Source organism: Mastigoproctus giganteus, chromosome 2 (genome assembly GCF_048544385.1).
Source record: "Mastigoproctus giganteus isolate SK-2022 chromosome 2, ASM4854438v1, whole genome shotgun sequence".
Taxonomy (NCBI): Eukaryota; Metazoa; Arthropoda; class Arachnida; order Uropygi; family Thelyphonidae; genus Mastigoproctus; species Mastigoproctus giganteus.
Window position 1 is genome coordinate 186,143,722 of NC_143576.1, and position 27,579 is coordinate 186,171,300.

At 37.8% G+C, this 27,579-nt stretch overlaps 1 protein-coding gene across 2 annotated transcripts in view; it reads right to left on the minus strand.

Annotated features, from left to right (window-relative positions):
- sip3 (septin interacting protein 3) overlaps nucleotides 1–27,579 on the minus strand; it is a 224,242-nt gene that overhangs the window by 106,032 nt on the left and 90,631 nt on the right. For both annotated transcript variants that reach the window (XM_090368846.1, XM_090368847.1), the window contains exon 7: nucleotides 23,906–24,005. In XM_090368846.1, coding sequence (XP_090224972.1) covers nucleotides 23,906–24,005 — 100 coding nt within the window. The remainder of the gene's footprint in view (nucleotides 1–23,905; nucleotides 24,006–27,579) is intronic.

The following is a 27,579-nucleotide window of genomic DNA, read 5'->3' on the forward strand; positions in this document are numbered from 1 at the left end:
AAAGTACATCACCAAGGGTGTCAAGACTACTATTCAGGATTTCAAACTAAAGGTTATAATGATATATGCACCAACATGATATATGAAGAGGTTGAAGAAATGTACACCGAAATTGAGTCTTCTAGATGAGCAGAAAACCCACTACACTATTATTATGGGGGACTTCAATGCTAAGGTTGGAAAAAGGCAAAACAGAGCAGAAAGAGGAACTATAGGAAATTTTGGAATTGGTGAAAGAAATAAAAGAGGTGAAAGACTTGTGGAATTTGCAGAATCTCAAGGACTGTCAGTAATGAACACTTTTTTCAAGAAAAGGGTGAACAGAAAGTGGACATGGAAGAGTCCAAATGGATTAACAACTAATGAAATAGACTTCATCCTCACTAACAGAAGATATATTGTGAATGATATTACCGTCCTGAATAAGGTAAATGTTGGAAGTGATCACAGAATGGTAAGATGTACACTTGATATAGATGTAGGAAAGGAAAAAACTGACTCGAGTAAATAATACAAAGGTCTTTGAGATAACAGAGGAGGAGAAAAAGCAGGACGTACTGGAACTTAAGAACAAGTTTGAGCTTCTGCAGATTGCTCAGGACCAAGATATCGACGAGGAATATTACAACTTTCTGAAAGTGATAAAGCCCAAGAAACCTATAGGGAAACAGAAATCCAAAGAAGAAAAATTAGTCAAGAAACACTTGTCGTGATGAACCGAAGACGAGAAATGAAGAGCAAGAAAAACACTGACAGGGAGAAAATTGAGTATACTGAGTTATGCAAAGCCATTAGAAAGAGACTTAGAGAGGACAGACAGAGAGTGGTAATCAATGGACACTGCTCGTCGTGGACTAATGTTATTAGTGAAGTCCCTCAGGAGTCAGTGTTGGGTCCATTATTATTTTCTGTATTTATAAATGATATTGATGATGGTATATCAAGCTTAATGTCGAAGTTTGCAGACGATACAAAGGTAGGCAGGGTTGTCAAGGACACTACTGACACTATGCTGCTACAACAGGATCTGGAAAGGTTGAGCAGATGGGCTGAGAGGTGGCAAATGAAGTTTAACATTGACAAATGTAAAGTACTACACATGGGAAACAGCAACCCCAGAGCAATGTATCAACTCTGTGGTACTACACTGACAGTGGTAGAGAATGAAAGGGACCTGGGGGTGGTTGTGCAGGCAGATATGAAGTTCTCTGAGCAGTGCAGATGGGCTGCAAGAGTAGCTCATGGTGTATTGTCAATGATATATAGGAATTTTTCTAGCAGGGATAAGGAGGTGATTATTCCCTTGTATAAGGCAATGGTCAGGCCACACCTAGAGTACTGTATACAGGTCTGGAGGCCTAATTCAAGAAGGATGTAGAGCTGCTGGAACGAGTACAGAGAAGGGCAACAAGATTAGTGAATGGAACAAAGGGGTGCTCTTACGAAGAAAGGCTTAAGTTTTGCAAATTACAGTGTCTGGAGACTAGGCACCAGCGAGGTGATCCGATAGAGGTGTATAAAGCCTTGAATGGTTTGAGCATGCTCAATGCTGATGGGATTCTTCCTCTCGCTCAGAATAATCACCTGAGAGGGCATAAATTCAAATTGAGGAAAGACAGATGTAGGACAGACGTGAGGAAATTTGCCTTTAGCCAACGGGTGGTTGGTTGGTGGAACAGACTTCCATCCCTTGTCGTGGAAGTTGATAGCCTAAATAAGTTTAAGGCTCAGCTGGACAGGTATTTCGAACGAACAGAGGGGTGAAGTGGAAGTGGTTTTTTTTTTTGGTTTTTTTTGGCTGATGCTGCATAAGCTTGCTTTCTTGCATCAAATGCCTCTACTAATGCTAATGCTAATAAGAAGATTTAACACAAGAAAAATAGAACAAGCATTAAGGGAAAACAAAGGATTTAAATCAGCAGCCATGAGGAGTAATACAGAAAGACAAATGATACTGAAACTGAAGAATAGCGATGGTGTACTTATAAACAGCAGAGAAGGCATAATTCAAATAGCAGAAGACTACTATAGAGAATAATACAAGGAGCGAGGGAATGATACGAGCAGTGGGGAGGATGGATTGCAAAGTAGCAACACATACGACATACCCGATATTCTTCCTGATGAGGTAGAACATGCATTGAAGAAAATGAAGAATCGGAAAGCCCCGGGGGAAGATGAAGTTACTGTAGAGTTGATAAAATTGGGAGGAAGAGACATAACACAAAAACTGGCAAGGCTCTTCACAAAGTGCATTAGAAAAGGTGTGACGCCTAAGCAGTGGAATAATGCAATCATAGTTTTGCTGCATAAGAAAGGAGATAAATCAGAAATTGGAAATTATAGACCAATTAGCTTGTTATCCCACATCTACAAGTTGTTCACAAGGGTCATTACTAACAGATTAGAAAGAATACTTGATGAGAATCAACCGAAAGAGCAAGCTGGCTTTAGGACAGGATTCTCAACTATGGATCACCTTCACGTAATATCACAGCTAATGGAGAAAGCAAATGAATATAAAACACCATTATGCCTGGCATTTGTGGATTATGAAAAGGCATTTGACTCAATACAGCATAAGGCAATGTTTCGGGCACTGGAAAGACAAGGCATAGATACCCCATATATTATGATTTTGAAGAAAATATATGAGAGTGCTACCTCCTTTATTAGACTAGACAAAGACAGTAGCAAATTTAAAATCGAAAAAGGAGTTCGACAAGGAGACAATATCTCCAAAGATGTTTTCTGCTGCCCTTGAGAAAGCTTTCAGAAGATTAGACTGGTTGCAGAAAGGAGTCGATGTGAACGGAGAGTACCTAAACCACTTATGATTTGCAGATGACATTGTGGTCATAAGCCAAGATCCCAAAGAATTAGAGGAAAATCTTAATCAGTTATGCACAGTTAGTAAGGATTTTGGACTAAAGATGAAGATGAATATGGCTAAAACAAAAGTAATGATGAAAAAGTATGCCACAGAAAGGGAAATAATGATTGAAGGAGCAGTAATTGAAAAGGTGGAATCATATACTTATCTGAGACAAATTATTAGCTGTAATAATGAAAAATGGCTGGAAGTCAAGAGAAGAATAAATTTTGGATGGATAGCATTCAGGAAATATAGTCACATACTGAAGAGCAATATCCCAGTTTGTCTGAAACGTAAAATAATGAATCAATGTATACTCCCCACCATGACTTATGGAAGTGAAACTTGGGCACTCACCAAAAGAATGGAAGAGAAGCTGAGAACTACACAGCAAAGAATGGAACGAATTATATTGGGAATCAGACTGTTAGATAAGAAGAGAAACACATGGATTAGGCAGCAAACTCAAGTAAAGGACATTCTTATCAAAACTAAAGAACTAAAATGGTCTTGGGTAGGACACATAGCTCGAAGACATGATGACAGATGGACTAAGAAAATAACAGAATGGTACCCAAGAGGAGCTAGAAGAAAACCTGGAAGACAAAGGCGGAGATGGATAGATGAAATTCATGAGTTTTTGGGTAGTAAATGGATGGCCAGTGCTCAAAACAGAAGGAACTGGAAAGTTGCTGGAGAGGCCTTCATCCTGCAGTGGATTGAAAATGGCTGATGATGATGATGATGCACCAACATTGAGCCATGATTATGAAGAGGTTGAAGAAATGTACACCAAAATTGAGAGACTTCTAGATTAACAGAAAACTTGTTGCACCATCATTATGGGGGAATTCAATGCTAAGGTTGGAAAGAGGCAAAACAGCACAGAAAGGGAAACTATAGGAAATTTTAGAATTGGTGAAAGAAATGAAAGAGGTGAAAAACTTGTGGAATTTGCAGAATCTCAAAGGAATGTCAGTAATGAACACTTTTCAAGAAAAGGGTGAACAGAAAGTGGTAAGCCTGAACAGAAAGTGGAAGAGCCCAAAATGGATTAACATCTAATGAAATTGACTTCATCCTCGCTAACAGAAGCTATATTGTGAACAATGTTGCCATTCTGATCAAGGTTGATCAAATGTTGGAAGTGATCATAGAATGGTAAGATCCAGACTTGACATAGATGTAAGAAGAGAAAGAAAAAAACTGACTCAGGTAAATAATAAGAGTCTTTGAAATAACAAAAGAATATAAAAAAGTTGTTGTTTTGGTGTTTATTGGCGCATTGACAACGGAGATCATAGTGAATGTTCTCTTTATATATATCTTGTTCGAATGTAAAAGGTTAACTGTTTCTGTGGTATTATATTATTATTTACAGCAGCTGGTATATGTTGATTGTTTGTAAGAATCTAAAAATATCTGACACGTGTTCCTTGTCACCTAAAAGATCTTTAAGGGTGATGTTTTGGTTTCCTTTATATAATGATGAAAAAATTCGGTGTCGATCATTTTCATATGTTGGACATTCTATAAGTATATGTTTAACTGTTTGGATAGTATTGCATACTTGGCATCTTGGGGGTTCTTCTGCACGTAATAGATAACCATTTGTGAAATGCGTGTGGCCTATCCGCAATCTGGTCAGAACAATTTCTTCTCTCCTTGATTTCCTTATGCTCGTTTTTCCAGTGCTCAACTTTTGGTTTTATTTCATATAATTTATTCCATGTTTGTTTTTGCCAGAGTTCTTGCCATTGGGTTAGACAGCGATTTTTAATAATTGGTTTGTAGTCCTTATGTGGAATTGCAAAATATTGATCTTGAAGGTTAGTGGTTGATTTTGCAATTCTATCCGCTTCTTCATTTCCTTTTATCCCTTTGTGTCCTGGCATCCAGCAGAAAAGTATCTCTTGTTTTTTTTTTATGAAGCCTGTTAGTATCTGCTTAATTTGCCAGAGTACTGGATGGGTTATATTGCTTGTGTTTTGTATGGCTTGGATTACACTTAATGAATCACAATATATTACTGTTCTCAAGTGGTAGGTGGTTCTGAAATGCTCCAGGGCTATCTGAACTGCTACTAATTCTGCAGTGTAGACACTGCATTCTTTTGGGAGTTAGTGTGACAATGTAACATCTGGGAATACTGCTGATGCTCCTACATGGTTCTCTGATTTTGATCCGTCTGTATATATTGGTATGTGATTGGGATATTGCATTCTATGTGCTGTGTGCAGTTGTTGAAAGTTGCTGCCTGATAAAGTATTTTTATTCCAGTTTTGTGTGAGGAGTTCATAAGCTGTGGTATGGTTTATCCATGGTGGATCTATGTCTTTCTTGGTTTGCAACATTATCTATTTTGAGATCATGTGTTATCAGTAGCTCCTGTAGTCTGATGCCTAGAGGCTGGTTTGCTCTTTTGCGGTTCCTATATATGTTTTCCCATTTTGGCGAGAATAAAGTAGTCCAAGTCGGATGTTCTCTTATGGGTCTTATTCTGTAAGCATACAGCAGTGACAACTGTTGTGTCCTCAGGAACAGTGGTGATTCATTAGCCTCTGTATAGAGACTGTATATAGGGGGTGTGTGCAGAAAAGCTCCTGTTGCTCTTCGTATTGCACTATGGTGAATCGGATCTAGCCATTTGAGGGCACTCTTTCTTGCTGATGCATAAACCGGTGCTCCATAATCTATTTTTGACCTTACAAATGCTTTATACAAGTTGAGCAGGGTATAACGGTCTGCCCCCCAAGATGTTGTTGTTAAGACTTTAAGAATATTAAGTTGTTTCATACATTTTATTCATAGTTCTTTTATATGTTCTACAAAGGTCAACTTGTTGTCTAGAATAAGTCCAAGAAATTTTACACTTTAACTGGTATTGTGTTACCTTACAATATTAGTTCACGTTCAGGGTGTAAATTTCGTTTTCTACAGAAATGTACGCAGACTGTTTTTTGTTTTGATATTCTAAACCCGTTTTTCTGGGCCCAATGACTGACATTGTTAATTGCACATTGTAGTTGTCTTTCTATTGTTCCCATGTTCTGTGCTTGATGTGAAATACTGAAGTCATCTACATATAGTGCATATGACTCTGTGGGTGGTAGTTCTTTTGTGATGCTATTTATTTTTATAGAGAATAGTATGGCACTCAGGACAGACCCTTGGGGAACTCCTTGTTTATATGATTTTGACATTGTGTTTTGTACTCTAACTTGAAATGTTCTATTTTTCATGAAATTTTGAATGAATAGTGATAAATGTCCTCAGAGTCCTGCATCGTGGATGTCTTGTAATATACCATGTCTCCATGCTGTTGGCCTTTTCTATATCAAAAAATACAGTAACCTTATGCTTTGAGGTTATAAATGCATCTCTTATATCTGCTTCTATTCATACAAGGTGATCTAATGTGGATCGATTGTGTCTAAACCCACACTGCATATTGGTGAACCAGTTAGTTGTCTCAAAAAACCAGACTAATCTTTTGTTGATTATCTTCTCTAGCACTTTGCTTAAGCAGCTTGTGAGGGCTATCAAACGATAGTTGTTTGGGTCCTTCTGATCTTTATTGGGTTTTTGGAAAGCTAATACTATTGCATGATGCCACGCTTCAGGATATTGGTTTTCTAGAAATATGTGGTTGTACAGTTGAAGGAGGTTTTCTATCTCTTTCTGCTTTAGGTGTTTAAGCATATCATAGTGTATATTGTCTGGTCCAACTGCACTTGGTTTTGTTTGTGATACTGCTCGACGTAATTCATGTAATATAAAAAGGAATATGTACTGAAACTTGGGAACAAGTTTGAACTTCTGCAGACCTTTAAGGACCAAGGTATTGACAATGAATACAACAACTTTTTGAAAGCGATAAAACCCAAGAAACCAAGTATTTTTTTCAAAATACTAACTTCAGCTTTCATATCAGTTTCCAATTCAGCCAAAATGCCTGCCATAATTTATGAAATTCCAGTGCAGCCATTCTTATCTAGATGGCTGCACTAGAGCTACTGGTTAGGATAAATGATTCTGACATAAAAGGGATAGCAGAAACGCGGTGACACCCAAAAAAAATTGGATGACGAATTCCATTATTGCACATATAATGTATTTAGGAAAGACAGGAAAGATGGGGTCGAGCTCCTTATCAAAATAGCCTTACTGCAATAAGAGGTTCTGCTGAGTCACAAGTTACTTGAGCACTAGCATCAGCAGAGGCATACAATGCAAGAAAGCAAGCTTATGCAACATCAGCCAAAAAAAAAAAAAAAAACCCCCTCCCAATTCACTCATCTATTCACACCAAATGCTTGTCCAGCTCAGACTTAAATTTATTTAAGCTATCAACTTCCACAACAAGAAATGGAAGTCTGTTCCATCAATCAAATTTCCACACATCTATTCTACAACTGTTTTTCCTCTGTTTGAATTTATGCCCCATCAGGTTCTTAATCTGAGCAAGAGGAACAATCCCATCAGCATTGAGCTTGCTCAACCCATTCAAGGCCTTATATACCTCAATCAGATCACCTCACATGTGCCTAGTCTCCAGGCAATACACTTTGCAGAAATTAAGTCTATCTTGGTAAGAGCACTCCTTTGTTCCCCTTGTCAATCTTGTTGCCCTTCTTTGTACTCATTCTAGCAACTCTACATCCTTCCTAAAGTGAGGCCTCCAGACCTGTACACAGTATTCAAAGTGTGGCCTTGTACAACGGGATAATCACCTCCTTGTCCCTGCTAGTAAAATTCCTATATATCATTGACAAAACTCCATGACCTGCTCTGGCAGCCCATTTGCAGTGCTCAGCAAACTTCATACATGACTACATATTTACCCCCAGGTCTTTTTCACTCTCCACTTCCCTGAGTGTAGTACCACACAGTTGGTACATTTCTCTTGGGTTACTGCTACCCATATACTTTGCATTTGTCAAACTTCAGTTGCCACTTCTCAGCCCATTTAACCAACTCATCTAGATCTAGTTGCAGTACCATACCGTCCTTTGTGTCATTAACACTGCCAAACTTTGTATCATCTGTAAACTTGGACATTAAGCCTGATATACCCTCATCAATATCATTGATGAATACACAAAATAACAATGGACCCAGCACAGAAGCCTGAGGAACTCCACTAATAACATTAGTCCAAGAAGAGCAGTGTCCACTGATTGCCATTCTGTTGTCTCCCACTCAACCACCCCTTTATCCATTGTGGCAAAATATTGTAGAAATATGTTGTACAAAAAGAAGAGCCCATGTAATGGTCTCTTCTTTTTTGTGGTGGAATAGGACAAGGGTATGTCTGCCAGAGACAAAAGTAGATGATTTAATGCAGATATCATCTTTTAAGGGCACAAAAGGTGACGTTGTATATGTTGGAACTAATAATATTAAGAGTAAGATATTTGAGGGCTTATTTCACAAGTACATGGCAATGTTGGAGAAAAACTGGCGAGTTAGGCCTGAATTTGAAAGTGCATGCAATTCTGCCCAGACACAATAGGAGGAAGTAGACATTAGCATTAGTAGAGGCATTTGATGCAAGAAAGCAAGCTTATGCAGCATCAGCCAAAAAAAAAAAAAAGAAAGAAACCACTTCCACTTCACCCCTCTATTCGTTCAAAATACCTGTCCAGCTGAGCCTTAAACTTATTTAGGCTATCAACTTCCACGACAAGGGATGGAAGTCTGTTCCACCAACCAACCACCCGCTGGCTAAAGGCAAATTTCCACACATCTATCCTACATCTGTCTTTCCTCAATTTGAATTTATGCCCTCTCAGGTGATTATTCTGAGCGAGAGGAAGAATCCCATCAGCATTGAGCATGCTCAAACCATTCAAGGCTTTATACACCTCTATCAGATCACCTCGCTGGTGCCTAGTCTCCAGACACTGTAATTTGCAAAACTTAAGCCTTTCTTCGTAAGAGCACCCCTTTTTTTCCATTCACTAATCTTGTTGCCCTTCTCTGTACTCGTTCCAGCAGCTCTACATCCTTCTTGAAATGAGGCCTCCAGACCTGTATACAGTACTCTAGGTGTGGCCTGATCATTGCCTTATACAAGGGAATAATCACCTTCTTATCCCTGCTAGAAAAATTCCTATATATCATTGACAATACACCATGAGCTACTCTTGCAGCCCGTCTGCACTGCTCAGAGAACTTCATATCTGCCTGCACAATCACCCCCAGGTCCCTTTCATTCTCTACCACTGTCAGTGTAGTACCACAGAGTTGATACATTGCTCTGGGGTTGCTGTTTCCCATGTGTAGTACTTTACATTTGTCAATGTTAAACTTCATTTGCCACCTCTCAGCCCATCTGCTCAACCTTTCCAGATCCTGTTGCAGCAGCATAGTGTCAGTAGTGTCCTTGACAACCCTGCCTACCTTTGTATCGTCTGCAAACTTCGACATTAAGCTTGATATACCATCATTAATATCATTTATGAATACAGAAAACAATAATGGACCCAACACTGAGCCCTGAGGGACTCCACTAATAACATTAGTCCACGACGAGCAGTGTCCATTGATTACCATTCTCTGTCTTCTCCCCCCTCAGCCACCCCTTTATCCACAGCAGCAATTTGCCTCCAATGTCACACTGCTCCAATTTGTGCAGCAGTCTTCCATGTGCAACAGTATCAAAAGCCTTTCTAAGATCCAAGTATATAATATCAAAGTTATTCCCTGCATCCAGTTCCTTTGTGACTGCATCATAGTATCCAATCAAATTGGTCAGGCAAGACTTCCCCTTAACAAAACCATGCTGTGTCCGAGCTATAACTGAAGTCTTGTCTAAATGATCCTGCAGTGCTTCTTTAACTAGTGCCTCCATTAATTTTCCTGGAACAGAAGTTAAACTCACAGGTCTATAATTACTTGTGTCAGCCTTTGATCCTCCTTTGTGAATTGGGGTCACATTTGCACATCTCCAGTCTGTGGGTACCTCCCCTGAGTCCAAGGAAGCTCTCATAATTATGGCTAAGGGTGTGCTTACTTCCTCTGTTGCCTCCTTTAATATTGAGAACATTGAGAACCTGTCAATCAATTTGTCCCTAGAGAGAATGTGCAAGGCTCAATGAAGCAGAATTTTTTTCAGCATGGTCTGTGCTTGTTAACAGGAGAGGCTGTTTTCACAGGGATGGGATAAACTTGAATAGAAGGGGGTGTAAGAATATTTCCAGATGCTATTGATAGGCGAATCAGAATACCACTAAGTTGGATGGATACACAAACTAATAGATTAACTAGAACCGCAGGCAGAGGTGAAAGTGATTCTTACACAGCTTCTATTGGAACAGGCAGCAGCCTGGAAAGGAAGGTGTCGGGGATTTCAGGCCCTGCTGTAGGTCATCATGGAACACAAATATGTGGGCTGCTTTAGGGTAATTAAATTAAGAACATGTGCATGTATACCTGCAGGTACACTAATGCTAGGGGCATTGTAAATAAATTTGATGAATTTGAGGTACTGATCATGTCATCAAATGCACACATTGCAGGAATGGCAGCAACACGGTGTCACTAGGATATAAGTGATGCTGAATTTAAATATGGGGATTACAATGCATACAGGAAGAACAGACAGAACAGGAGAGATATTGCTCTCAGTTAAGAAACATTAAATCTAAGGCAGTGCATCCAGTTTACATGGTTGACCAATACAATGTTCAGTCAGCTTGGTTGGATATAAGCACTGGGAACACAAAATTGAGAGTAGGAGTGTGTTATAGGCCTAATGACTGATGAGTATACCAAAGAACCACACAGAGAAAGGGACTGGGCCGGTAACCCAGAATGTCTTATAATAGGGGATTTTAACTTTCCAGATGTTGACTGCAATTTGTAGATTGCTCACTCACACATATTCAAGACTTTCACAGATTTCTTGGATGATTGTTTTCTACGGTACAGCAGCATGTTACAGATGCAACAAGAGGAAGCAATTTTATTTTTTTTTTATGAGAACCACAAGCATCAGAGGTCACATAGTACTGTGCATGGGTTGAAGGGAGGCTGTTCCAGAAAATGAAAGTTGAATGAATTCCTCTTGCTCAGATGACTCACCTGAGGGGCATAAGTTCAAATTTAGGAAAGACAATTGTAGAATAGATGTGTGGAAATTTGCCTTTAGTCAACAGGTGGTTGATAGTTGGAACAAACTTCCATCTGTTGTTGTTATTTGGTTTTTAAGGAGCATTAGCAACTAAGGCCATATTGCTCCGGGGATATGCGGTGGTCATTACCTGACCTTTCCGCATCCTCCGTATTTGGTGGTCACGGGCTTGAACCCCGGTCTAATCAAGAAGCGTGTGCTATGCACTGCTGCTCCTGCCCACCTGGCTACACAGGCACCTCCATCTGTTGTAGTGGATGGTCAGCAACTTAAATAAGTTCAAGGCAGGATGGGTGAATGGGAAGAGGTTTTTTTTTTTTTTTGGCTGATGCTATATAGCTTGCTTTCTTGCATCATATTACTCTGCTAATGCTAATGAATAAATGATGAAGAAAAGTTAGTTTTGTGAGTTTGAAGTTGGACAATAAAAGGATGTCGAATGGTTGCGGCATGTGTTCAGACTGGTTTAGAAGAAACAGTGGGAATTATAGAAGACAATTCAGAAGAACAGTGCCAATGGAAGTATCTATAAAAAAGACATGCAACAGTAACAAAATTTGTATGAGACAGAGAGCAAAGAGAATTTGTTAGAGATAAGTCATTAATTAACCTAACTGCCCTCTTGAATGGAATCTAAAAGCCTGAGAGAGAGAGGCTTTGTGGACACAGCCCCAGATGTCGAAACAATTTCCATGGCAAGGCAAATTTGCAATTTGTACAGAGTGAACAGCTAACTGGAAGGAAATTAACACCAAGAGCAAAAGAGAAAACCCAGTTTTTTAGTTGCAAGGGAAGCAATATTTTAAATGTGCTTATGCCAAGAGAGATTAAAATTTAGGGTATTCCCCAAAAGAGATATATGATCTTACCTAGAAATCAGAGTGTCATTGAAGATAAGTAGAGAAGCAGAATAATCCTTTTTGAAAGATATAAGACTTAATGTATAAGTTAGCAGATGACACAAAGGTCGGCAGGTACACTGCTGCAACAGGATGAGAAAAGTTGGGGAGATGGGCTGAGAGATGGAAACTGAAGTTTGCTGGACAAACTTTTGGAGCGAATGGATAAGTTTTTTTTTTTTTTTCTTTAAGTATTTAACAGTGGTTAAAAGAAACAGTGGTTTCTTTTAACCACTGTTAAATACTTAAATTTAACAGTGGTTAAATTTAAGTATTTATTTCATTATAAAAAGGTACATCCTTATAATTATATTATTATAATAACTATCATATAGCATTTTTTAATATTATATATATGTATATACACAGAGAGAATCTGATCTAACACGCAGAAAACTGAGTAGGGGTGCCACAAAAAATAATTTTTTTTTTTTTTTGGTAGTTGTTGGCGCATAGGCTTCTGTGGCCATAATGCACCTCCCAAGGTTTTTTTGCAGTACTTTGATCCAAGCCCGAGGCGGGAATCGAACCCGCGACCTTCGGGTTGCCAGGCAGGCACTTTACCCACCCAGCTAGCCCAGTCAGCTCAAAAAAATAAATACTTAAGGGTGCCATTATTAAAAACAGGTCAAAAACCATTGCTCTATAAGCTTGCTTTTAGCATCATATGCCATTACTAATGCTTATGCTAAATGAGTGAATTCCAACTCTAGGTTAGGACAATTAACACTGAAAATAGGGATAACCGACAACGCATCCTCGTCCATTTCACAAATATATGTGGTCTCGTTTCCAATTTCAGTGATGTCCAATTCAACTTAGTCTGCCAAGCTCCACTTACTTTTTCTGACAGAATAATTAATCCTAATTATCAGTTGATTCAATCACTACTCTTCTCAGTTGTCCTAATTATTTGCTGTATGATTCCTTTTGATTCACAGGTGGTATTTGTATACATGTCAGCTCATATGTATATTCCCTGTCAGAGATTTAGTAATCTGCAATTTCCCTTTTCGATTCTTCAGCTTAAAAGTTCTCTACTCCATTCTGTCAAATTCATCTGTTGCCTCTATCATTCTCCCAACTCCACTAATCACTTGGAACTCTTAACTTCCTCTCTTTGAAACTTTACTTTCTCCAGTCCAACTTTCTGAACAGTGAGATAATTTTCCTGGATGATTCTAATGTTCAGAACTCCAGTTGGCTTCAATTTTCTAGTCACAAAGACCTAGCGTGTTGAGCCACTGGAAGAGCTGAACAGTGTTCAGCTCTTCCAAGTACATGGTCAAGGTGAGTGATCCTCTTGGCATCTCAGATCACAACCTGGTGATGGTCTCTTCTCCAATGGAGCCTTTCTCTTACGGCCATTCTCAACCTCATATTGTTTGGAATTACAAGAATGAAAAATGGAACGATTTGTGAGATTTCTATTCTTCTTTTCCTTGGGTTAATTATTGTTTTAAATCCTCTGATGTCAGTGTTTGCTCAGATCATGTCACTAAATTTATTCTTGTAGGGATAAAATCTTTTATTACACACTCCACCTTAAAATCTCATCCTTATTTAAACCTTGGTTTTCCAATAAATGCACTAAGGCTGTTCAAGATAAGAATGTTGCATATTGCAATTATCTTGCATCCAAATCAAGGTTCATTTTCTGCCTACAACAAAGCTTGCAATAGTTTTAAAGCATTTAATTAGATATGGAATGCTAACAGTAGAAAACTGCTTCTTGTCCAAACAAACAGTAATTGAGCATTCTGGTCTTTTGCTAAACTATTGGCCGTAACTTTTGCCCATCTGTACTCCTTCCTATCTCTGGTAAAAACCGATGGTTCCATTGCCACTTCAGCTAAAGATAAAACCGGCCTGCTAGCAGCCTACTTTTCTTCTAACTCTTATTTAGATGATCTTGGAAAACCATCTCCACCCATTCTCCACTCAATGCCTCTTGTGGTCTTCCAACAAAGATTTCAGAAGAATTTTGAACCATCTTCATACCCAGAAAGCACCAGGTCCTGATGGTATTTCCATACCTGTTTTCAAAATCTGTGTTCACTCATGTTTTGTATTGCCTTTTTACATTTTCTAATTCCACTGGTGTTTCTCCTTCTTGGAAATTTGCTTATATTTCCAGTCCCTAAAGAGGGTGAGAAATCCCTCCCAACCAATTAACCCATTTCACTCACTTCTTCTTTCTAAAGTAATGGGAATATCCATTGACTGCCAACTTATAAACCATCTAGAAACCTTCCATCTGATAGATGATCACAATATGAATTCTGTCATTGTTGATTCAGTGGGGATATACTGGTTTGTTCCCCATCTATGGAAAAAGTCAATGGAAAAGTTTGATGAGACTAAGCAGTTGCTCTTGATATTTCAAAGGATTTTGGTTGTGTTTGGCATAAAGCTCTTCCAAATAAGCTTCCATCTTATGATCGCGAACTTTTTTGTAATTGGGTAACCAGTTTAGTCTCTGACCACTCACTGTGGTTGATGGTAGGCAGCTGTCACTGTCTGTCTTCTAATTTCTATACTAATGCTGGTGTTCCTCAAGGTTCAGTACTTTCTCTCACTCTTTTCCCCTTGTACAATAATAACCTTCTTCAACTGTTATGTTTATTATTTGGTTTTTAGGAGCATTAGCAACTAAGGCCATATTGCTCCGGGGAAAGGTCAGGGTGGTCACACCGACCTTTCCGCATCCTCCGTACTTGGTGGTCACGGGCTCAAACCCCGGTCTAATCAAGAAGCGTGTGCTACGCACTGCTGCTCCTGCCCACCTGGCTTCTTCAACTGACTGGAAATCCTATCTATAGTTCTGCTGATAATAGCACATTGCATTTCACCTTACACTCAAATATACACTACCTACCAATTCCATAAATCAGGGGTGGCCAACAAGTCAATCGCGATCTACCAGTCAATCATGACGAATTTTAAATATATATAAAAAAGATCCCCAGGAGACTCACATCTGGTGAGTATGGGGCTTGGCACACCCAGGATTCTGAACTAGATATCATCATTCTTCTCTCTCATGATAATTCCCTTCTACTTCTGACTCTTGTTCTCTCTCTCTCTCTCTCTCTCTCTCTCTCTCTCTCTCTCTCTCTCTCTCATGGTAATTCAGAATTTTTTTTTTTTCAGCAGAAGCCTCAGGCTTCCTTGCACCATATGGCTAATAATAATAATAATAAATAGATTAGTCAAAATCTAATTGTTATTATTATGTGCCCCACTGCATGTGCTTATTAAGATCCATTGAACAACATTACTACTCTTGTCGCCTCGTAGCTGCTAGGCTTGTCTAGTGAAAATTCAGGCAGTTATGTTGTGGAGAGCATGTGTAGGTGTTGAATTCTTATTTAGCTTACTTAATAATAATAACTGGACAGTACTTATACGTTAATTTAATTTGATTTAAAATGAATACTATGAAAAAGAGTAAAACATATCATTTTCATTGAGTGGGAAGAATATTTTTTGTAACGATAAAAGAAAAATTTTTGATTTGCAATGCTTCCGTGGCTATACCCAAAAAAAGGAAATTTAGAAAGGCACTTCAACGCACCCCATGGTAAATACCAATTGGATTTTCTGCCTAATAGTGACCTTAGAAAAAATAAATTAAAATAACTTAAATCCAGCTTATTTGCACAACAAAATTTCTTCGTGACACCTAATTTACAATCTAAAGCAGCAACTGTAGCGTCATTTCAAGTGAGTCATCTTCTTGCAAAAAAATACAAACCATTTTCTGATGGCCAATTCATCAAAGATGCATTTTTAGAAATAACAGATTCTTTTTTTGAAAATTTAAAGAACAAAAATGAAATTAAAAGTGCTCTTCAAGATCTGCAATTATCACGAAATTCTGTGATGCGGTGCATTGAAAAAAATGAGTAAAAATGTGAATGAACAATTGTGTGCTAACATTGCTAATTGTGTGTCCTTTTCTTTACAACTGGATCAATCTACAGATGTCAGTGAAACAGCATTGCTCGTTTTTGTTCATATGGGTTTCAATGATTCTGCCACTAGAGAAGAACTGCTGGGTATAGTTTCATTAAAAGAAAGAACTAAAAGGTCCAGGCGGAGCTAAAGCAATGATGGGGCATCTTACCGGATTCATCGCATTGTGCCAAAAGGATGATGAATTCCCAGATTTTTTGAGTCACCACTGTATCATCCACCAAGTGTTAACCAATAAAAGATTAAAATACTAAAGGTGTTACAGACATAGCATTCAAAATCTTGAATTCTCTCAGAGGACAATCTCTTCAAAGGATACTTTTCAAAATGCAACTCTATGTAAATGAACCAGATCTGATTTTACCCACAGATGTGAGGTGACTGAGTCAGAGTAAGTCTCTACAGAGATTTCTCTGTAGAGACTTACTCTGACTCAGTCACCTCACAAATTAACATTCAGCAAATTAAAAAATTCAACAAATTTTTTAATTTGCTGAATGAAATTAAAAAATTTGTTGATCAAACTTTTTTGGGGAGATGATTATCAGCAGCTACAATATATGGAGTGGCTGTATGATGTGGCTTCTTTGGCAGATTTTACCAGTAAATTAAATGATCTGAATTTGGAATCACAAGGAAAAAATAAAAATGTCGGTGACATGATCCGTAGTATTTCTGCACATAAATATAAATTTTTGGCAATGGCTAAGGATCTCAAAGAAAAAAAATTCGATCATTTTGCAAATATGCAAGGTCATTTGCAAAAATATCCTGTTTTTGAATTTAATAGTGAGAAATATGTTTCTGAAATTGAGAAAGTTGTGGACGATTTTTAAACCAGATTCAGTGATTTTAAAACAATTGAAGACATTGTTCAATATATTTCTTATCCATTTAATGTTGACTTAGATACGAAACAAATTGCAGAAAAAAAAAAGAAAAAACGCGGAGATTTTTCACATGGAGAAAAAAAAATATTACTTGAAAATGAAATTATTACATTGCAAAATGATATCTTCTAAAAGCCAGATCATCAGAAAAAGACTTTTGGAAATATGTTTGCCGAAAAAAGTACTCAAATGTAAAAAAATGCAGTAAACTTTTAAATTCCTGTTTTGGTTCCACATATCTATGTGAATCGGCCTTTTTGTATTTGAAACAAACAAAGACGAAGAATCGCTCTACTTTTATGTTGCATACAGAAGATTCTTTACGGTTGGCCTTATTCACAGTATATCACCGATTCTGAAAACTTGGCAGATGACATGAACACACAAACTTTGCATAAATTAAAATTTCAAATACAATTTAAAATAAGAATTCTGAATTGTATTTAATTTTAAAATATATAAACAACATTTTTCAATGTGTTGATTAACTTTTTTAACCATGTGCAATGAAATTCTTGAGATGGTAGATCATGGCACATTTTGAAGAAAAAAAGTATATCGCATCACAAATTAAGTTGGCCACCCCTGCCATAAATGATCTCCAGTGGGGCCAAGATAACTTAACTTCAATCCTTCTAAAACTCAGTCTTGTCTTATATCTTGCAAAAAAATATTACTTTTTGTTCCTATGCTTATCTTCAATGACACTCAGATTTCTAGACAAGATCACATATCTCCATTAGAGATTACCTTGACTTTTAATCTCTCTTGGCTTAAGCACATTGCAAATATCGCTTTTTCTGTACCTAAAAAAAAAAAAACTTGGTTTTCTCTTTTGCTCTTGGCATTACTTTTCTTCTAAACAACTACATATTCTGTACAAATTTCAAATCAGCCCTAGGTCAGCCCCACATCTTGGGTGGTGCACCCAAAACCTCTCTCAGGCTTCTAGACTCCATTCAAAGGAGAGCAGTTAGGTTAATTATTGATCCATCTCTTAAAGTCTCTCCACCCTCTGTCTCAAAGATGTTCCTGCTGCATGCCTTTTGTATGGACACTTCCATAAATCAGTTGAAACATGTGCCACAACCAGTCAGTATCCATTTACTGTCCAACTTCAAATACATTCAGTCAACTTTTCTTCTTCATTAATTATCCCTTACACTTCTATTTTCTGATCTACCTTCCATCCTGAAAATTACAATTTACAGAAATTCAAGTGTAATGTCAACATGCACCTTCTTTCATCTTTTCAACCTTCAGACTATGCATAGTACTAAGTACTATAGGTTCTAATATTTTCTCATGTCTGGGGTTTTCATATAAAACAAAAAAAATATATATATATACATAGTACCACCCAGAAACTGATGATGTACAATATTTAGGAAGGATAGGGAAGACAGAAGGGAGGGGAGGGGAGTGGGGTGATGTGGTCATGCTCCTTATCAAAAGCAGCCTGAACATGAAAAAAGCTTCTCCTGAGTCAGAAGTCACATCTACCAGCATAAAATCTGTGGTGTGAGCTAGTTGGAAGCAGAAGTACAGCCAGGCCTCGCATAATGCGAGTTCGATTAACGTGTTTTTCAGTTACCGCTATTTTAAAAAAAATTATACCACTTTTCACTTTACACTATGCAAATTTCCAGTTAAACACTATCTTTTTTTTTTTATGCGACAGTTGAAAATGATTTCAATTGCGAGTTAAGCTTACCGCGTGTTGGACAGGCAATAAACAAACATTTGCCTGCTGCCCGTCGGAAGAAGACGTGTTACTTGTTTGTCTCCCGCTAATAAAGTCAATGCAGACTTGCATTTAAAAATTCAAATTTTTAAATGAGCCAGATGAAAATGTTACTGCGAAGGAGATAATGGTAAAAGAACTAGATGAAATCTTTCATATTGCAGAGAACCTCGAACAAAAGGTTTGAGGTTCTCTGCGATATTTATTTCGCCAGGGACCAGAGAAGATTGTTGTCGGCTATCGGAAATTGATTGATGAAAAGAGAAAATCAACACTGTTCAAATATTTCCACAACAGTCATTTCTTCATTGTATTTTATGTCAGAGGTTCCCAAACTTTCTCGATTCACTGCGCCCTTAGTGTCTCAGTATTTTCACTGCACACCCAGACCAAAAAAAATACCTAACAGTTCCGTTTAGTAGTTAGGTCAAAACAACTTAATAAGAAATGTTGAAACTGAACTACCTCTAGCTAGTAGTTCGCGCAGTTTTCGACAGATGTCAAGTATCGCTGTGTTTCCCTTGAAAATTTAAAATATTCCACGGCACACAGTTTGGGAACCGCTGTTTTATGCAATAAACATTTAATTTCCTAATTATTTTCATTATCTTTTACATTGTATACAGTTAAAAAGTTATTTAAAAGATATTTTTAAAATTCTTTATGGACAATCCAGAAGGCCAAGGACCAATTATAATGTTTCCTATTGATTATTATATTAAATTAATGCATTTCTGTTTTGCGCGATGCACCTGCGAGACGAATTAATCACGTTAATCAAGGCCAGCCTGTATAATGGGAGTGACAGTAATTGACACACCAGAAGATTGTATAGTATATGACAAGAGTCTCTACATGCAGATGGAATGGGTGACCAATTGAGCAATGTGAGTGTTTTATTATGGGTGACTTTGATTTACCACAAATTGATTGGATTAAGTGAAAGAGAAACTCACTATGGGGAACAAAATTTTTAAATAAAGTAGATAATTATTTGTACCAGCATGTTAGAGAAATTACTCAGAGTAACATTATCCCACACCTGATAATTATGAATCAGATGACATCATGGGACTCACAGTACAGGTTTTTTTGATTTGGTAGTTGTTGGCGCATCGGCTTCTGAGGCCATATTGCACCTCCCAAGGTTTTTGCAGTACTTTGATCCAAGCCCGAGGCGGGAATCGAACCCGCGACCTTTGGGTTGCCGGGCAGGTACTTTACCCACCCGGCTAGCCCGGTCGGCCACAGTACAGGAACCATTGGTAAGTAATAATCACACAATCATTAGGTGAAGATGAAAATCAGATATTGTGATATTTAAAGGTAAAAGGCACAGGTTTAAATTTAAGGAAAGGGGATGAAGACAGTTTTAAGACACTGGATGGCATCTATCAATTGGACAGACTGCAGCAGGAGGGTGGATATATAAAAATTATGAAATACCTTTAAAGCAATAATCACAGAGGCAATGAACACATATACCATTAAGAATTTACAGCATAAGGAGGATGCTGAGATAGATGATATTTACAGAAATGGCCAATCTAATACAATAGAAAATTACAGAATGGGAAAGTTATGGGGTGATGAAAAGTACTGAAGCCTATAACATCTACAATTTAATTTGTAGCTGTTATAAGCTTCAGGGTCTAGGAAACCTTTAGACATAACAACCTAGGACCACAGAAAATATTAGGATAGCTAAGGTTAGCATTAGTAGAGGCATATGATGCAAGAAAGAAAGCTTATGCAGCATCAGCCAAAAAAACTCTCCCATTTCACCCCTCCATTCGTTCCAAGTACCTGTCCAGCTCAGCCTTAAATTTATTTAGGCTATCAACTTCCACAACAAAGGATGGAAGTCTGTTCCACCAACCAACACACCCGCTGGCTAAAGGCAAACTTCCGCACATCTATCCTACATCTGTCTTTCCTCAATTTGAATTTTTGCCCTCTCAAATGATTATTCTGAGCAAGAGAAAGAATTCCATCAGCATAGAGCATGCTCAAGCCATTCAAGGCTTTAAACACCTCAATCATATCACCTCGCAGGTGCCTAGTCTCCAGACACTGCAATTTGCAAAATTTAAGCCTTTCTTCATAAGAGCAACCCTTTGTTCCATTCACTAATCTTGTTACCGTTCTCTGTATCCAACAGCTCTACATCCTTCTTAAAATGAGGCCTCCAGACCTGTATACAGTACTCAAGGTGTGGTCTGACCATTGCCTTATATAAGGGGATAATCAACTCCTTATCCCTGCTAGAAAAATTCCTGTATATCATTGACAGGACACCACAAGCTAATCTTGTAGATCGTCTACACTGCTCAGAAAACTTCATATCTGCCTGCACAATTACCCCCAGGTCCTTTTCGTTCTCTACCACTGTCAGTGTAGTACCACAGAGTTGATACGTCACTCTGGGGTTGCTGCTTCCCATATGTAGTACTTTACATTTGTCAATGTTAAACTTCATTTGCCACCTCTCAGCCCATCTGCTGAACTTTTCTAGATCCTGTTGCAGCAGCATACTGTCATTAGTGTCCTTAACAACCCTGCCAACTTTGTATCGTCAACAAACTTGGACATTAAGCTTGATATACCATCATCAATATCATTTATAAATACAGAAAACAACAATGGACCCAATACTGAACCCTGAGGGACTCCACTAATAACATTAGTCCACGATGAGCAGCGTCCATTGATTACCACTCTCTGTCTTCTCCCAATCAACCATCCCTTTATCCATAGCAGCAATTTGAGTCCAATGCCACACTGCTCCAATTTGTGCAGCAGTCTTCCATGTGCAACAGTATCAAAAGCCTTTCTAAGATCCAAATATATGATATAAAAGTTATTCCCTGCATCCGGTTCCTTTGTGACCACATCATAGCATCCAATCAAATTGGTCAGGAAAGACTTTCCCTTAACAAAACCATGCTGTGTCCAAGCTATAAAGGTTGATGACAAAAAAGCACTGGCTAAGAGAGCAAAAAATTGGGAAAAGGAGTTTTTCATTATGAGAATACAAAGAAGAAAAGTAAATCAGATCAGACCTTGCATACTAGGTGTGGGAACATTTTCCCAGTTGATATTGCTGGTGAACTGAATATGTACCTCCCATCAATCTTTATTGATGGGAGGTACATATTCAGTACCTCCCATCATAAAAGACCCTTCATGGTGAGTTGAGGCTGTCTGTGCAAGTGAGGCTGAGACGCATGAAATTTGGGATTTCAAAATTACAAATAACTGTTTATTTGAAAAACTTCTGAGCCTAAATGCAAGTAAGGCTCCTGGAGGTGATAGCATATACCTGTAATTTGAGGGAGGCAACCAGAGAGTGAACCATGAGGTTAATTGTGAAAGCACCATTGGGAGGGAGGGAGGGAGGGAGGGAGGGAGAGAGAGAGAGAGAGAGAGAGAGAGAGATTCCTCTGGACTGCACAAGTGCCAATCAGCAATTATCTAAAAGTGAAGCCCAGTGTAACCACAAACCAGTTAGTCTGACACTTTGGTTATAGGGGAAATCTTGGAGGCAATGATTAAGAAAATAATCCAAAGGCATTTGTATAGAAATGACATTCTCAAGGACATACAATGTGGTCTTATAATTATAAGGCAACTTTTTTAATTATTATTTTTTACCTTATTTTATTTTCCTCATTTTTTGGGTGGACACACAATGTGATTTTCATTTAATTTAACATCGTTTTGTTAAGGGAAAATCACATTTTAACCTAGTTAGCTATTTTGATCCAGTTACTCATGAGCTGGATGTAGGGAATAATTTCAACACAGTTTATTTGAATTTTAGCAAGGAATCTGTCTTGGTCCTCTCATGAGAGGTTACTGTATAAGCAGGAACATGTTGGAATTACTGGAAAAAATCAGAATTGGAGTCTCCCAAGGATCACTTCTTGGATCACTGTTGTTTCTGATTTTCATAAACAACAAAGGTATAGAGGTTACGACATCAAAATTTGCAGATGATGTAAAGATTTGGAAAGCAGTGTTAATGAGCAGTGCTTCAAGTCATCCTTCAGGATGACTTGAACAGGTTTCAACAATGATCAGAAAAGTGACAGCTATGTTTTAATACAATAAATGCAAAGTCTCACACTCAGAGAACAGCAACCCCAAAATAACTTACACACTTAGTAGGTTTGAATTAAAACCAGTAAAGGAAGAAAGGGATCTAGAAGTTACGATACTAATGAACATGAAATTCTCTGAGCCGCACAGACAAGTGCCCAGAAAAGTCCATGGTGTCCTATCAATGATTTATCGAATAACAGCCTGTAGAGATAGGGAGACCATAATTTCCCTGCACAAGGTAGCTGTAGGACTACACTTGAAATACTGTGTCCAGGTATGGATAACTCAGCTAAAAAAATACATTGCACTTCTTGAAAGGGTCCAAACATGGGCAAACCCACATGGTGTGAGATCTGCAAAAGGACAACCATGTGAGGAAAGACTATAATGTGGGCAATAGAGCTTGGCAACCAGGAACCTTAGAGGGGGGACTTGATTGAAGCCAAAAGCAAAATGAATGAAGGCAAAATTTTCACTATTATAAAGGATTCCAGAACAAGGGTCCATAAATTTAAATTATGGGGGAAAGAAGTTTAGACTGGATTGTAGAAAACTTTCTATGATCCAGTTTAAACCTCTTTCCCTGTAAAAATTCAGGCTAAGCAAAATTGTTGATTACTGAAACAATTTGCCTCTGCAGGTAGTGAGGTTTTATTATTTTATCTATTTAATATTATTTTATTCTTTTGTTATTATTCTGTATTTTATTTATCTTATTTTATTTTTTGTCTGATGCAGCAAAAAAAAAAAAAAAAACCTTGTGGCTTCCTTGCATTATATGATTAATAGTAATGCTAATAAATTGGCTATGTTTCAAATATCAATGTGAAAATTCATCTTCAGGACTGGATTTTGGGTTTAGAAGTCTATAACTTGATCATATGAGAGATAAAAACTATCCCATGTGAATTAAATACTTCACATGGTAGTGTCTTTTATTAAGCTTTCTTACTTAGCAGTACTCCATGTGATATCCTTCTCAAATTAACTATTCACAACAGTATCCAGAAATACACACATAAGATGAAACAATAAGTTACTTATGTTCTTGTAAAATCCCACATTAACTTTGAAAATGCTTCAAAACCTAATGTATTAACTACAGCTTTTATTTGGGTTTATTTTACTTCATATTCATTACTTATAATTTATAGCATGCATATAACTTAATAATGCTTCTTCAAAAAATAAGAAAATTGTAAAAGTAGGAAGAAAAAGTTATCTTTGCAATATAAACATAATTGGAGAGATTCAAAGAAAGGGTGAGCACAAGCATACCTCATGCTTAGATACATTGGTCTTATGGCAAACAGTGGAAACGTATGTATCTTTATCATAATGGTCATGAATATCAGGTAGAGTAACACTTTGATAAATCCTGAAACAGATGTAAAACTTGTAAAAAAAATGCAGCAGTCCAAAATTATACAAGTAATTACACAAATATAAATTATACATTGGTAATTATACATATATAAATAATTATACAAAGTCATACAATTCTTTTACATTGTATATGAACAGGGGAATGATGTTCAGCATAGTTAACCATAAGATGCATTATTTCATGAATTTTTTTTTAGACATCCTTATGTAAAACAACCTGCATTTTTTGTCCCTCTAATGATATTTTGACTGTACAAATAACATAATAAATGATGTTATTTATGCAGATAATCACAAAGTGAAGGAGTCTGTTCCAAAGTTAATGTTTTTTTTTTTTAAAGTGCTTTAGAATATTTCTTTTTTCTGCAGGAAAACACATGAATACAAATAATTCTAATAACCCAAAGGAACATATCTTTAAAACAGAATGGTGGCAGTAATAACAAATCATGAAAACATTTATAAGGACAGTTCATAAATCCATGGCACTTTAATTATGGACACAATCAACTGAAACTGCTGATTGTCTCCATAATTAAAACAATGCACGAAATGTGAAATGTCTGTGACTTGTCTTGAACAAATATCATGATCTACCCAAGGAGGATGTCTGTGTTTGTGCTAGGAATGCACCAACTCAGCGTTCTGATGGGCATCTATGAGAGTTTGAGGTGTAGGGTAAATGCCCTTAAAGAAATTAATACGATGGGCCCATCAAGCTCTCAGCTGCCTAACTAAATGCCACAGCTCACTCCTGTGCATCAGCCAACACAGAGGCAATCTCCAAGGCAGAATGCGCTGGTCCCACAGGAATTAGCTATTCTCGTCTCGGTGATTCTATTGTCAGGGAGAAGGGGAATATATTATGCAAAAAGGATAGATGGAACAGGACCAGGGTATGTCTACCAGGGGCAAAAGTTGATGACATTGCAGGACAGATATCATCTTTTAAGGGCACAAAAGGTGATATTGTTGTACACGATGGCACTAATGACTTTAAGAGTAAGAGATCTGTAGATTAACATAACAAGTACAGGTCAATGCTGGAGAAAAGTCGCAAGCTAGGGTTAAATTTGAAAGTGTTTGCAATTCTGCCCAGACCCGATAGGAGGGAGTATATGATGAGAGCCTTGCCAATCAATTCGGCCTTGGAGAGAGTGTGCAAGGCTTGTGGGGTACAATTTTTTTCAGCACGGTCTGTGCTTGTTAACAGGAGAGACTGCTTCTACAGAGATGGGATACACTTAAATAGAAAGGGTGCAAGAATATTTGCTGATGCTATCAAAGCAGTGTTAGGTGCATCAGTAAACTGCAAAATTGGGGGATTCACAAACTAAAAGATTAACGGTAGCCACAGGCAGAGGCGAAAATGATTCTTGCACTGCTTCTATTGTAATGAGCAGCAGCCTAGAGAGCAAGTTGCTGGGGACTTCAAGAGCTGCAGGGAGTCATCATGGAACAAGTAAATACATGGGCTGTGTTAGGGAAACTAAGAGTAAGAACAAGTGCATGTACACCAATGCTAGAAGTATAGTAAATAAAACTGATGAATTTGAAGTGCTGATCAAGACATCAAAGTCAGATATATTTTTGGGATATCAGAGGTGCCAAACAGATATAAGCAGTGCAGAATTGGAATTTGAAGAGTACAATGAATACGGAAAGGACAGACAGGGTAGGAAGGGAGGAAGGGTTACGCTGTTAGTTAAGAAACACAATCTAAGGAAGTGCATCCAGTTGACACGGGAGGACAGTGCAATGTTGAGTCTGTTTGACAAACACTGGGAAAGGGAAAATGAGAGTAGGAGTATATTATAGACCTAATGACTCTGATAAGTACAATGAACAGTTGTGCAGAGAAATAGAACAGGCCAGTAAATCAGAATGTCTTGTAATGGGGGATTTTAACTTTCCAGATATTGACTGGAACTAGGGGGATGGTCACTCACATGCTAGCAAGACTTTCGTGGATTTATTGGAGGATTGTTTTCTATGGCAACATGTACAAGGGGCAACCAGAGGGAGTAATACCCTTGCCCTTGATTATCAGCAGTGATTATTCATACATTAAGAATTTGCAGATAAAGGAACCACTAGGTGGCAATGATCAGTGTACTGATGTGGAATTTACTTAAAGATGTAACTACCATCAAGAGTAAAGGGAAGGGTTTTTGTTTTCATAAAGGTGACTACAGTGGTCTCAGACAGTTTTTAAATTCTATACAGTGGGATCAACTGATGGTGTTATCAATGGTGAATTCTAAATGGGAAGCCTTCAGGGACTTAATCTTGGAGGCTACAATGCTTTTCATACCAACTATGAAATACTGTTCAAGGTTCAGGCCTAAATGGATGTCGGATGAATTAATGAAGCTCATGGCAGAAACAAAAAATGCATGGGATGCATATAAATTATCGGGCGACACAGAAGCCTATGGCAGATATAAGCTAGTTTGTAATCAAGTCACAAAGGAGTTTATGCAGGCGAAGGCAGATTATGAGAAATGTTTGGCAAAGGATGCAAAGAGTTCTTTACTTATAAACTCTAGAAGGAAGGGGGATGAATCAGATTGGTCCACCCAAGTTTATCAAACTAACAGGGAGCTAAGTGAAATAGTAATAACTGAGAGCAAAATGGAGGAGAAATTGTTGAAGTTATACATAAAAAGGTACCTCGGGCATATGGAATCTATCCAGTTATATTGAAGGAGGCAACGAGGGAAGTTAGCAAACCCTTAGGCATAATTATGAGAGCATCCTTAGATTCATGGGAGGTCCACTGACTGGTGATGTGCAAATGTATCCCCAATTCACAAAGGGGGGTTTCAAAGGTTGACAAATAATTATATACCTGTTAGTTTAACTTCTCTTCTGTGGAAAATAATGGAGTCACTGGTTAAAGAGGTGACACAGGATCACCTAGACAAGATAGCAGTAATAGTTTAGACACAGCATTGGTTTGTTAAGGGGAACTTGTCTGACCAATTTGATTGGATATTACAATGTGGTCACAAAGGAACTGGATGCAAAATATAATTTTGATATCATATACTTGAATTTCAGGAAAGCTTTTGATACTGTTGCACATGGAAGACTGCTGTACAAATTGGAGTGGTATGTCATTAAGGGTAAGTTACTGCAATGGACAAGGGGATGGTTGAGTGGGAGACAGCAGAGAGTGGTAATAAATGGACACTGCTCTACGTGGACTAATGTTATTAGTGGAGTCCCACAGGGTTCGGTGCTGGGCCCATTGTTGTTTTGTGTATTTATCAATGATATCGATAAAGGTATATCAGGCTTAATGTCCAAGTTTGCAGATGATACAAAGGTCAGCAGGGTTGTTAATGACAGTAAAGACAGTATGCTACTGCAACAGGAACTTAACTGTCTAGAAAAGTTAGGCAGATGGGCTGAAAAGTGGCAACTGAAGTTTAACATTGACAAATGCAAAGTACTCCATATGGACAGCAGTAATCCAAGAGAAACGTACCAACTCTGTGGTACTACACTCAGGGAGGTGGAGAATGAAAAAGACTTGGGGTAATTGTGCAATCGGATATGAA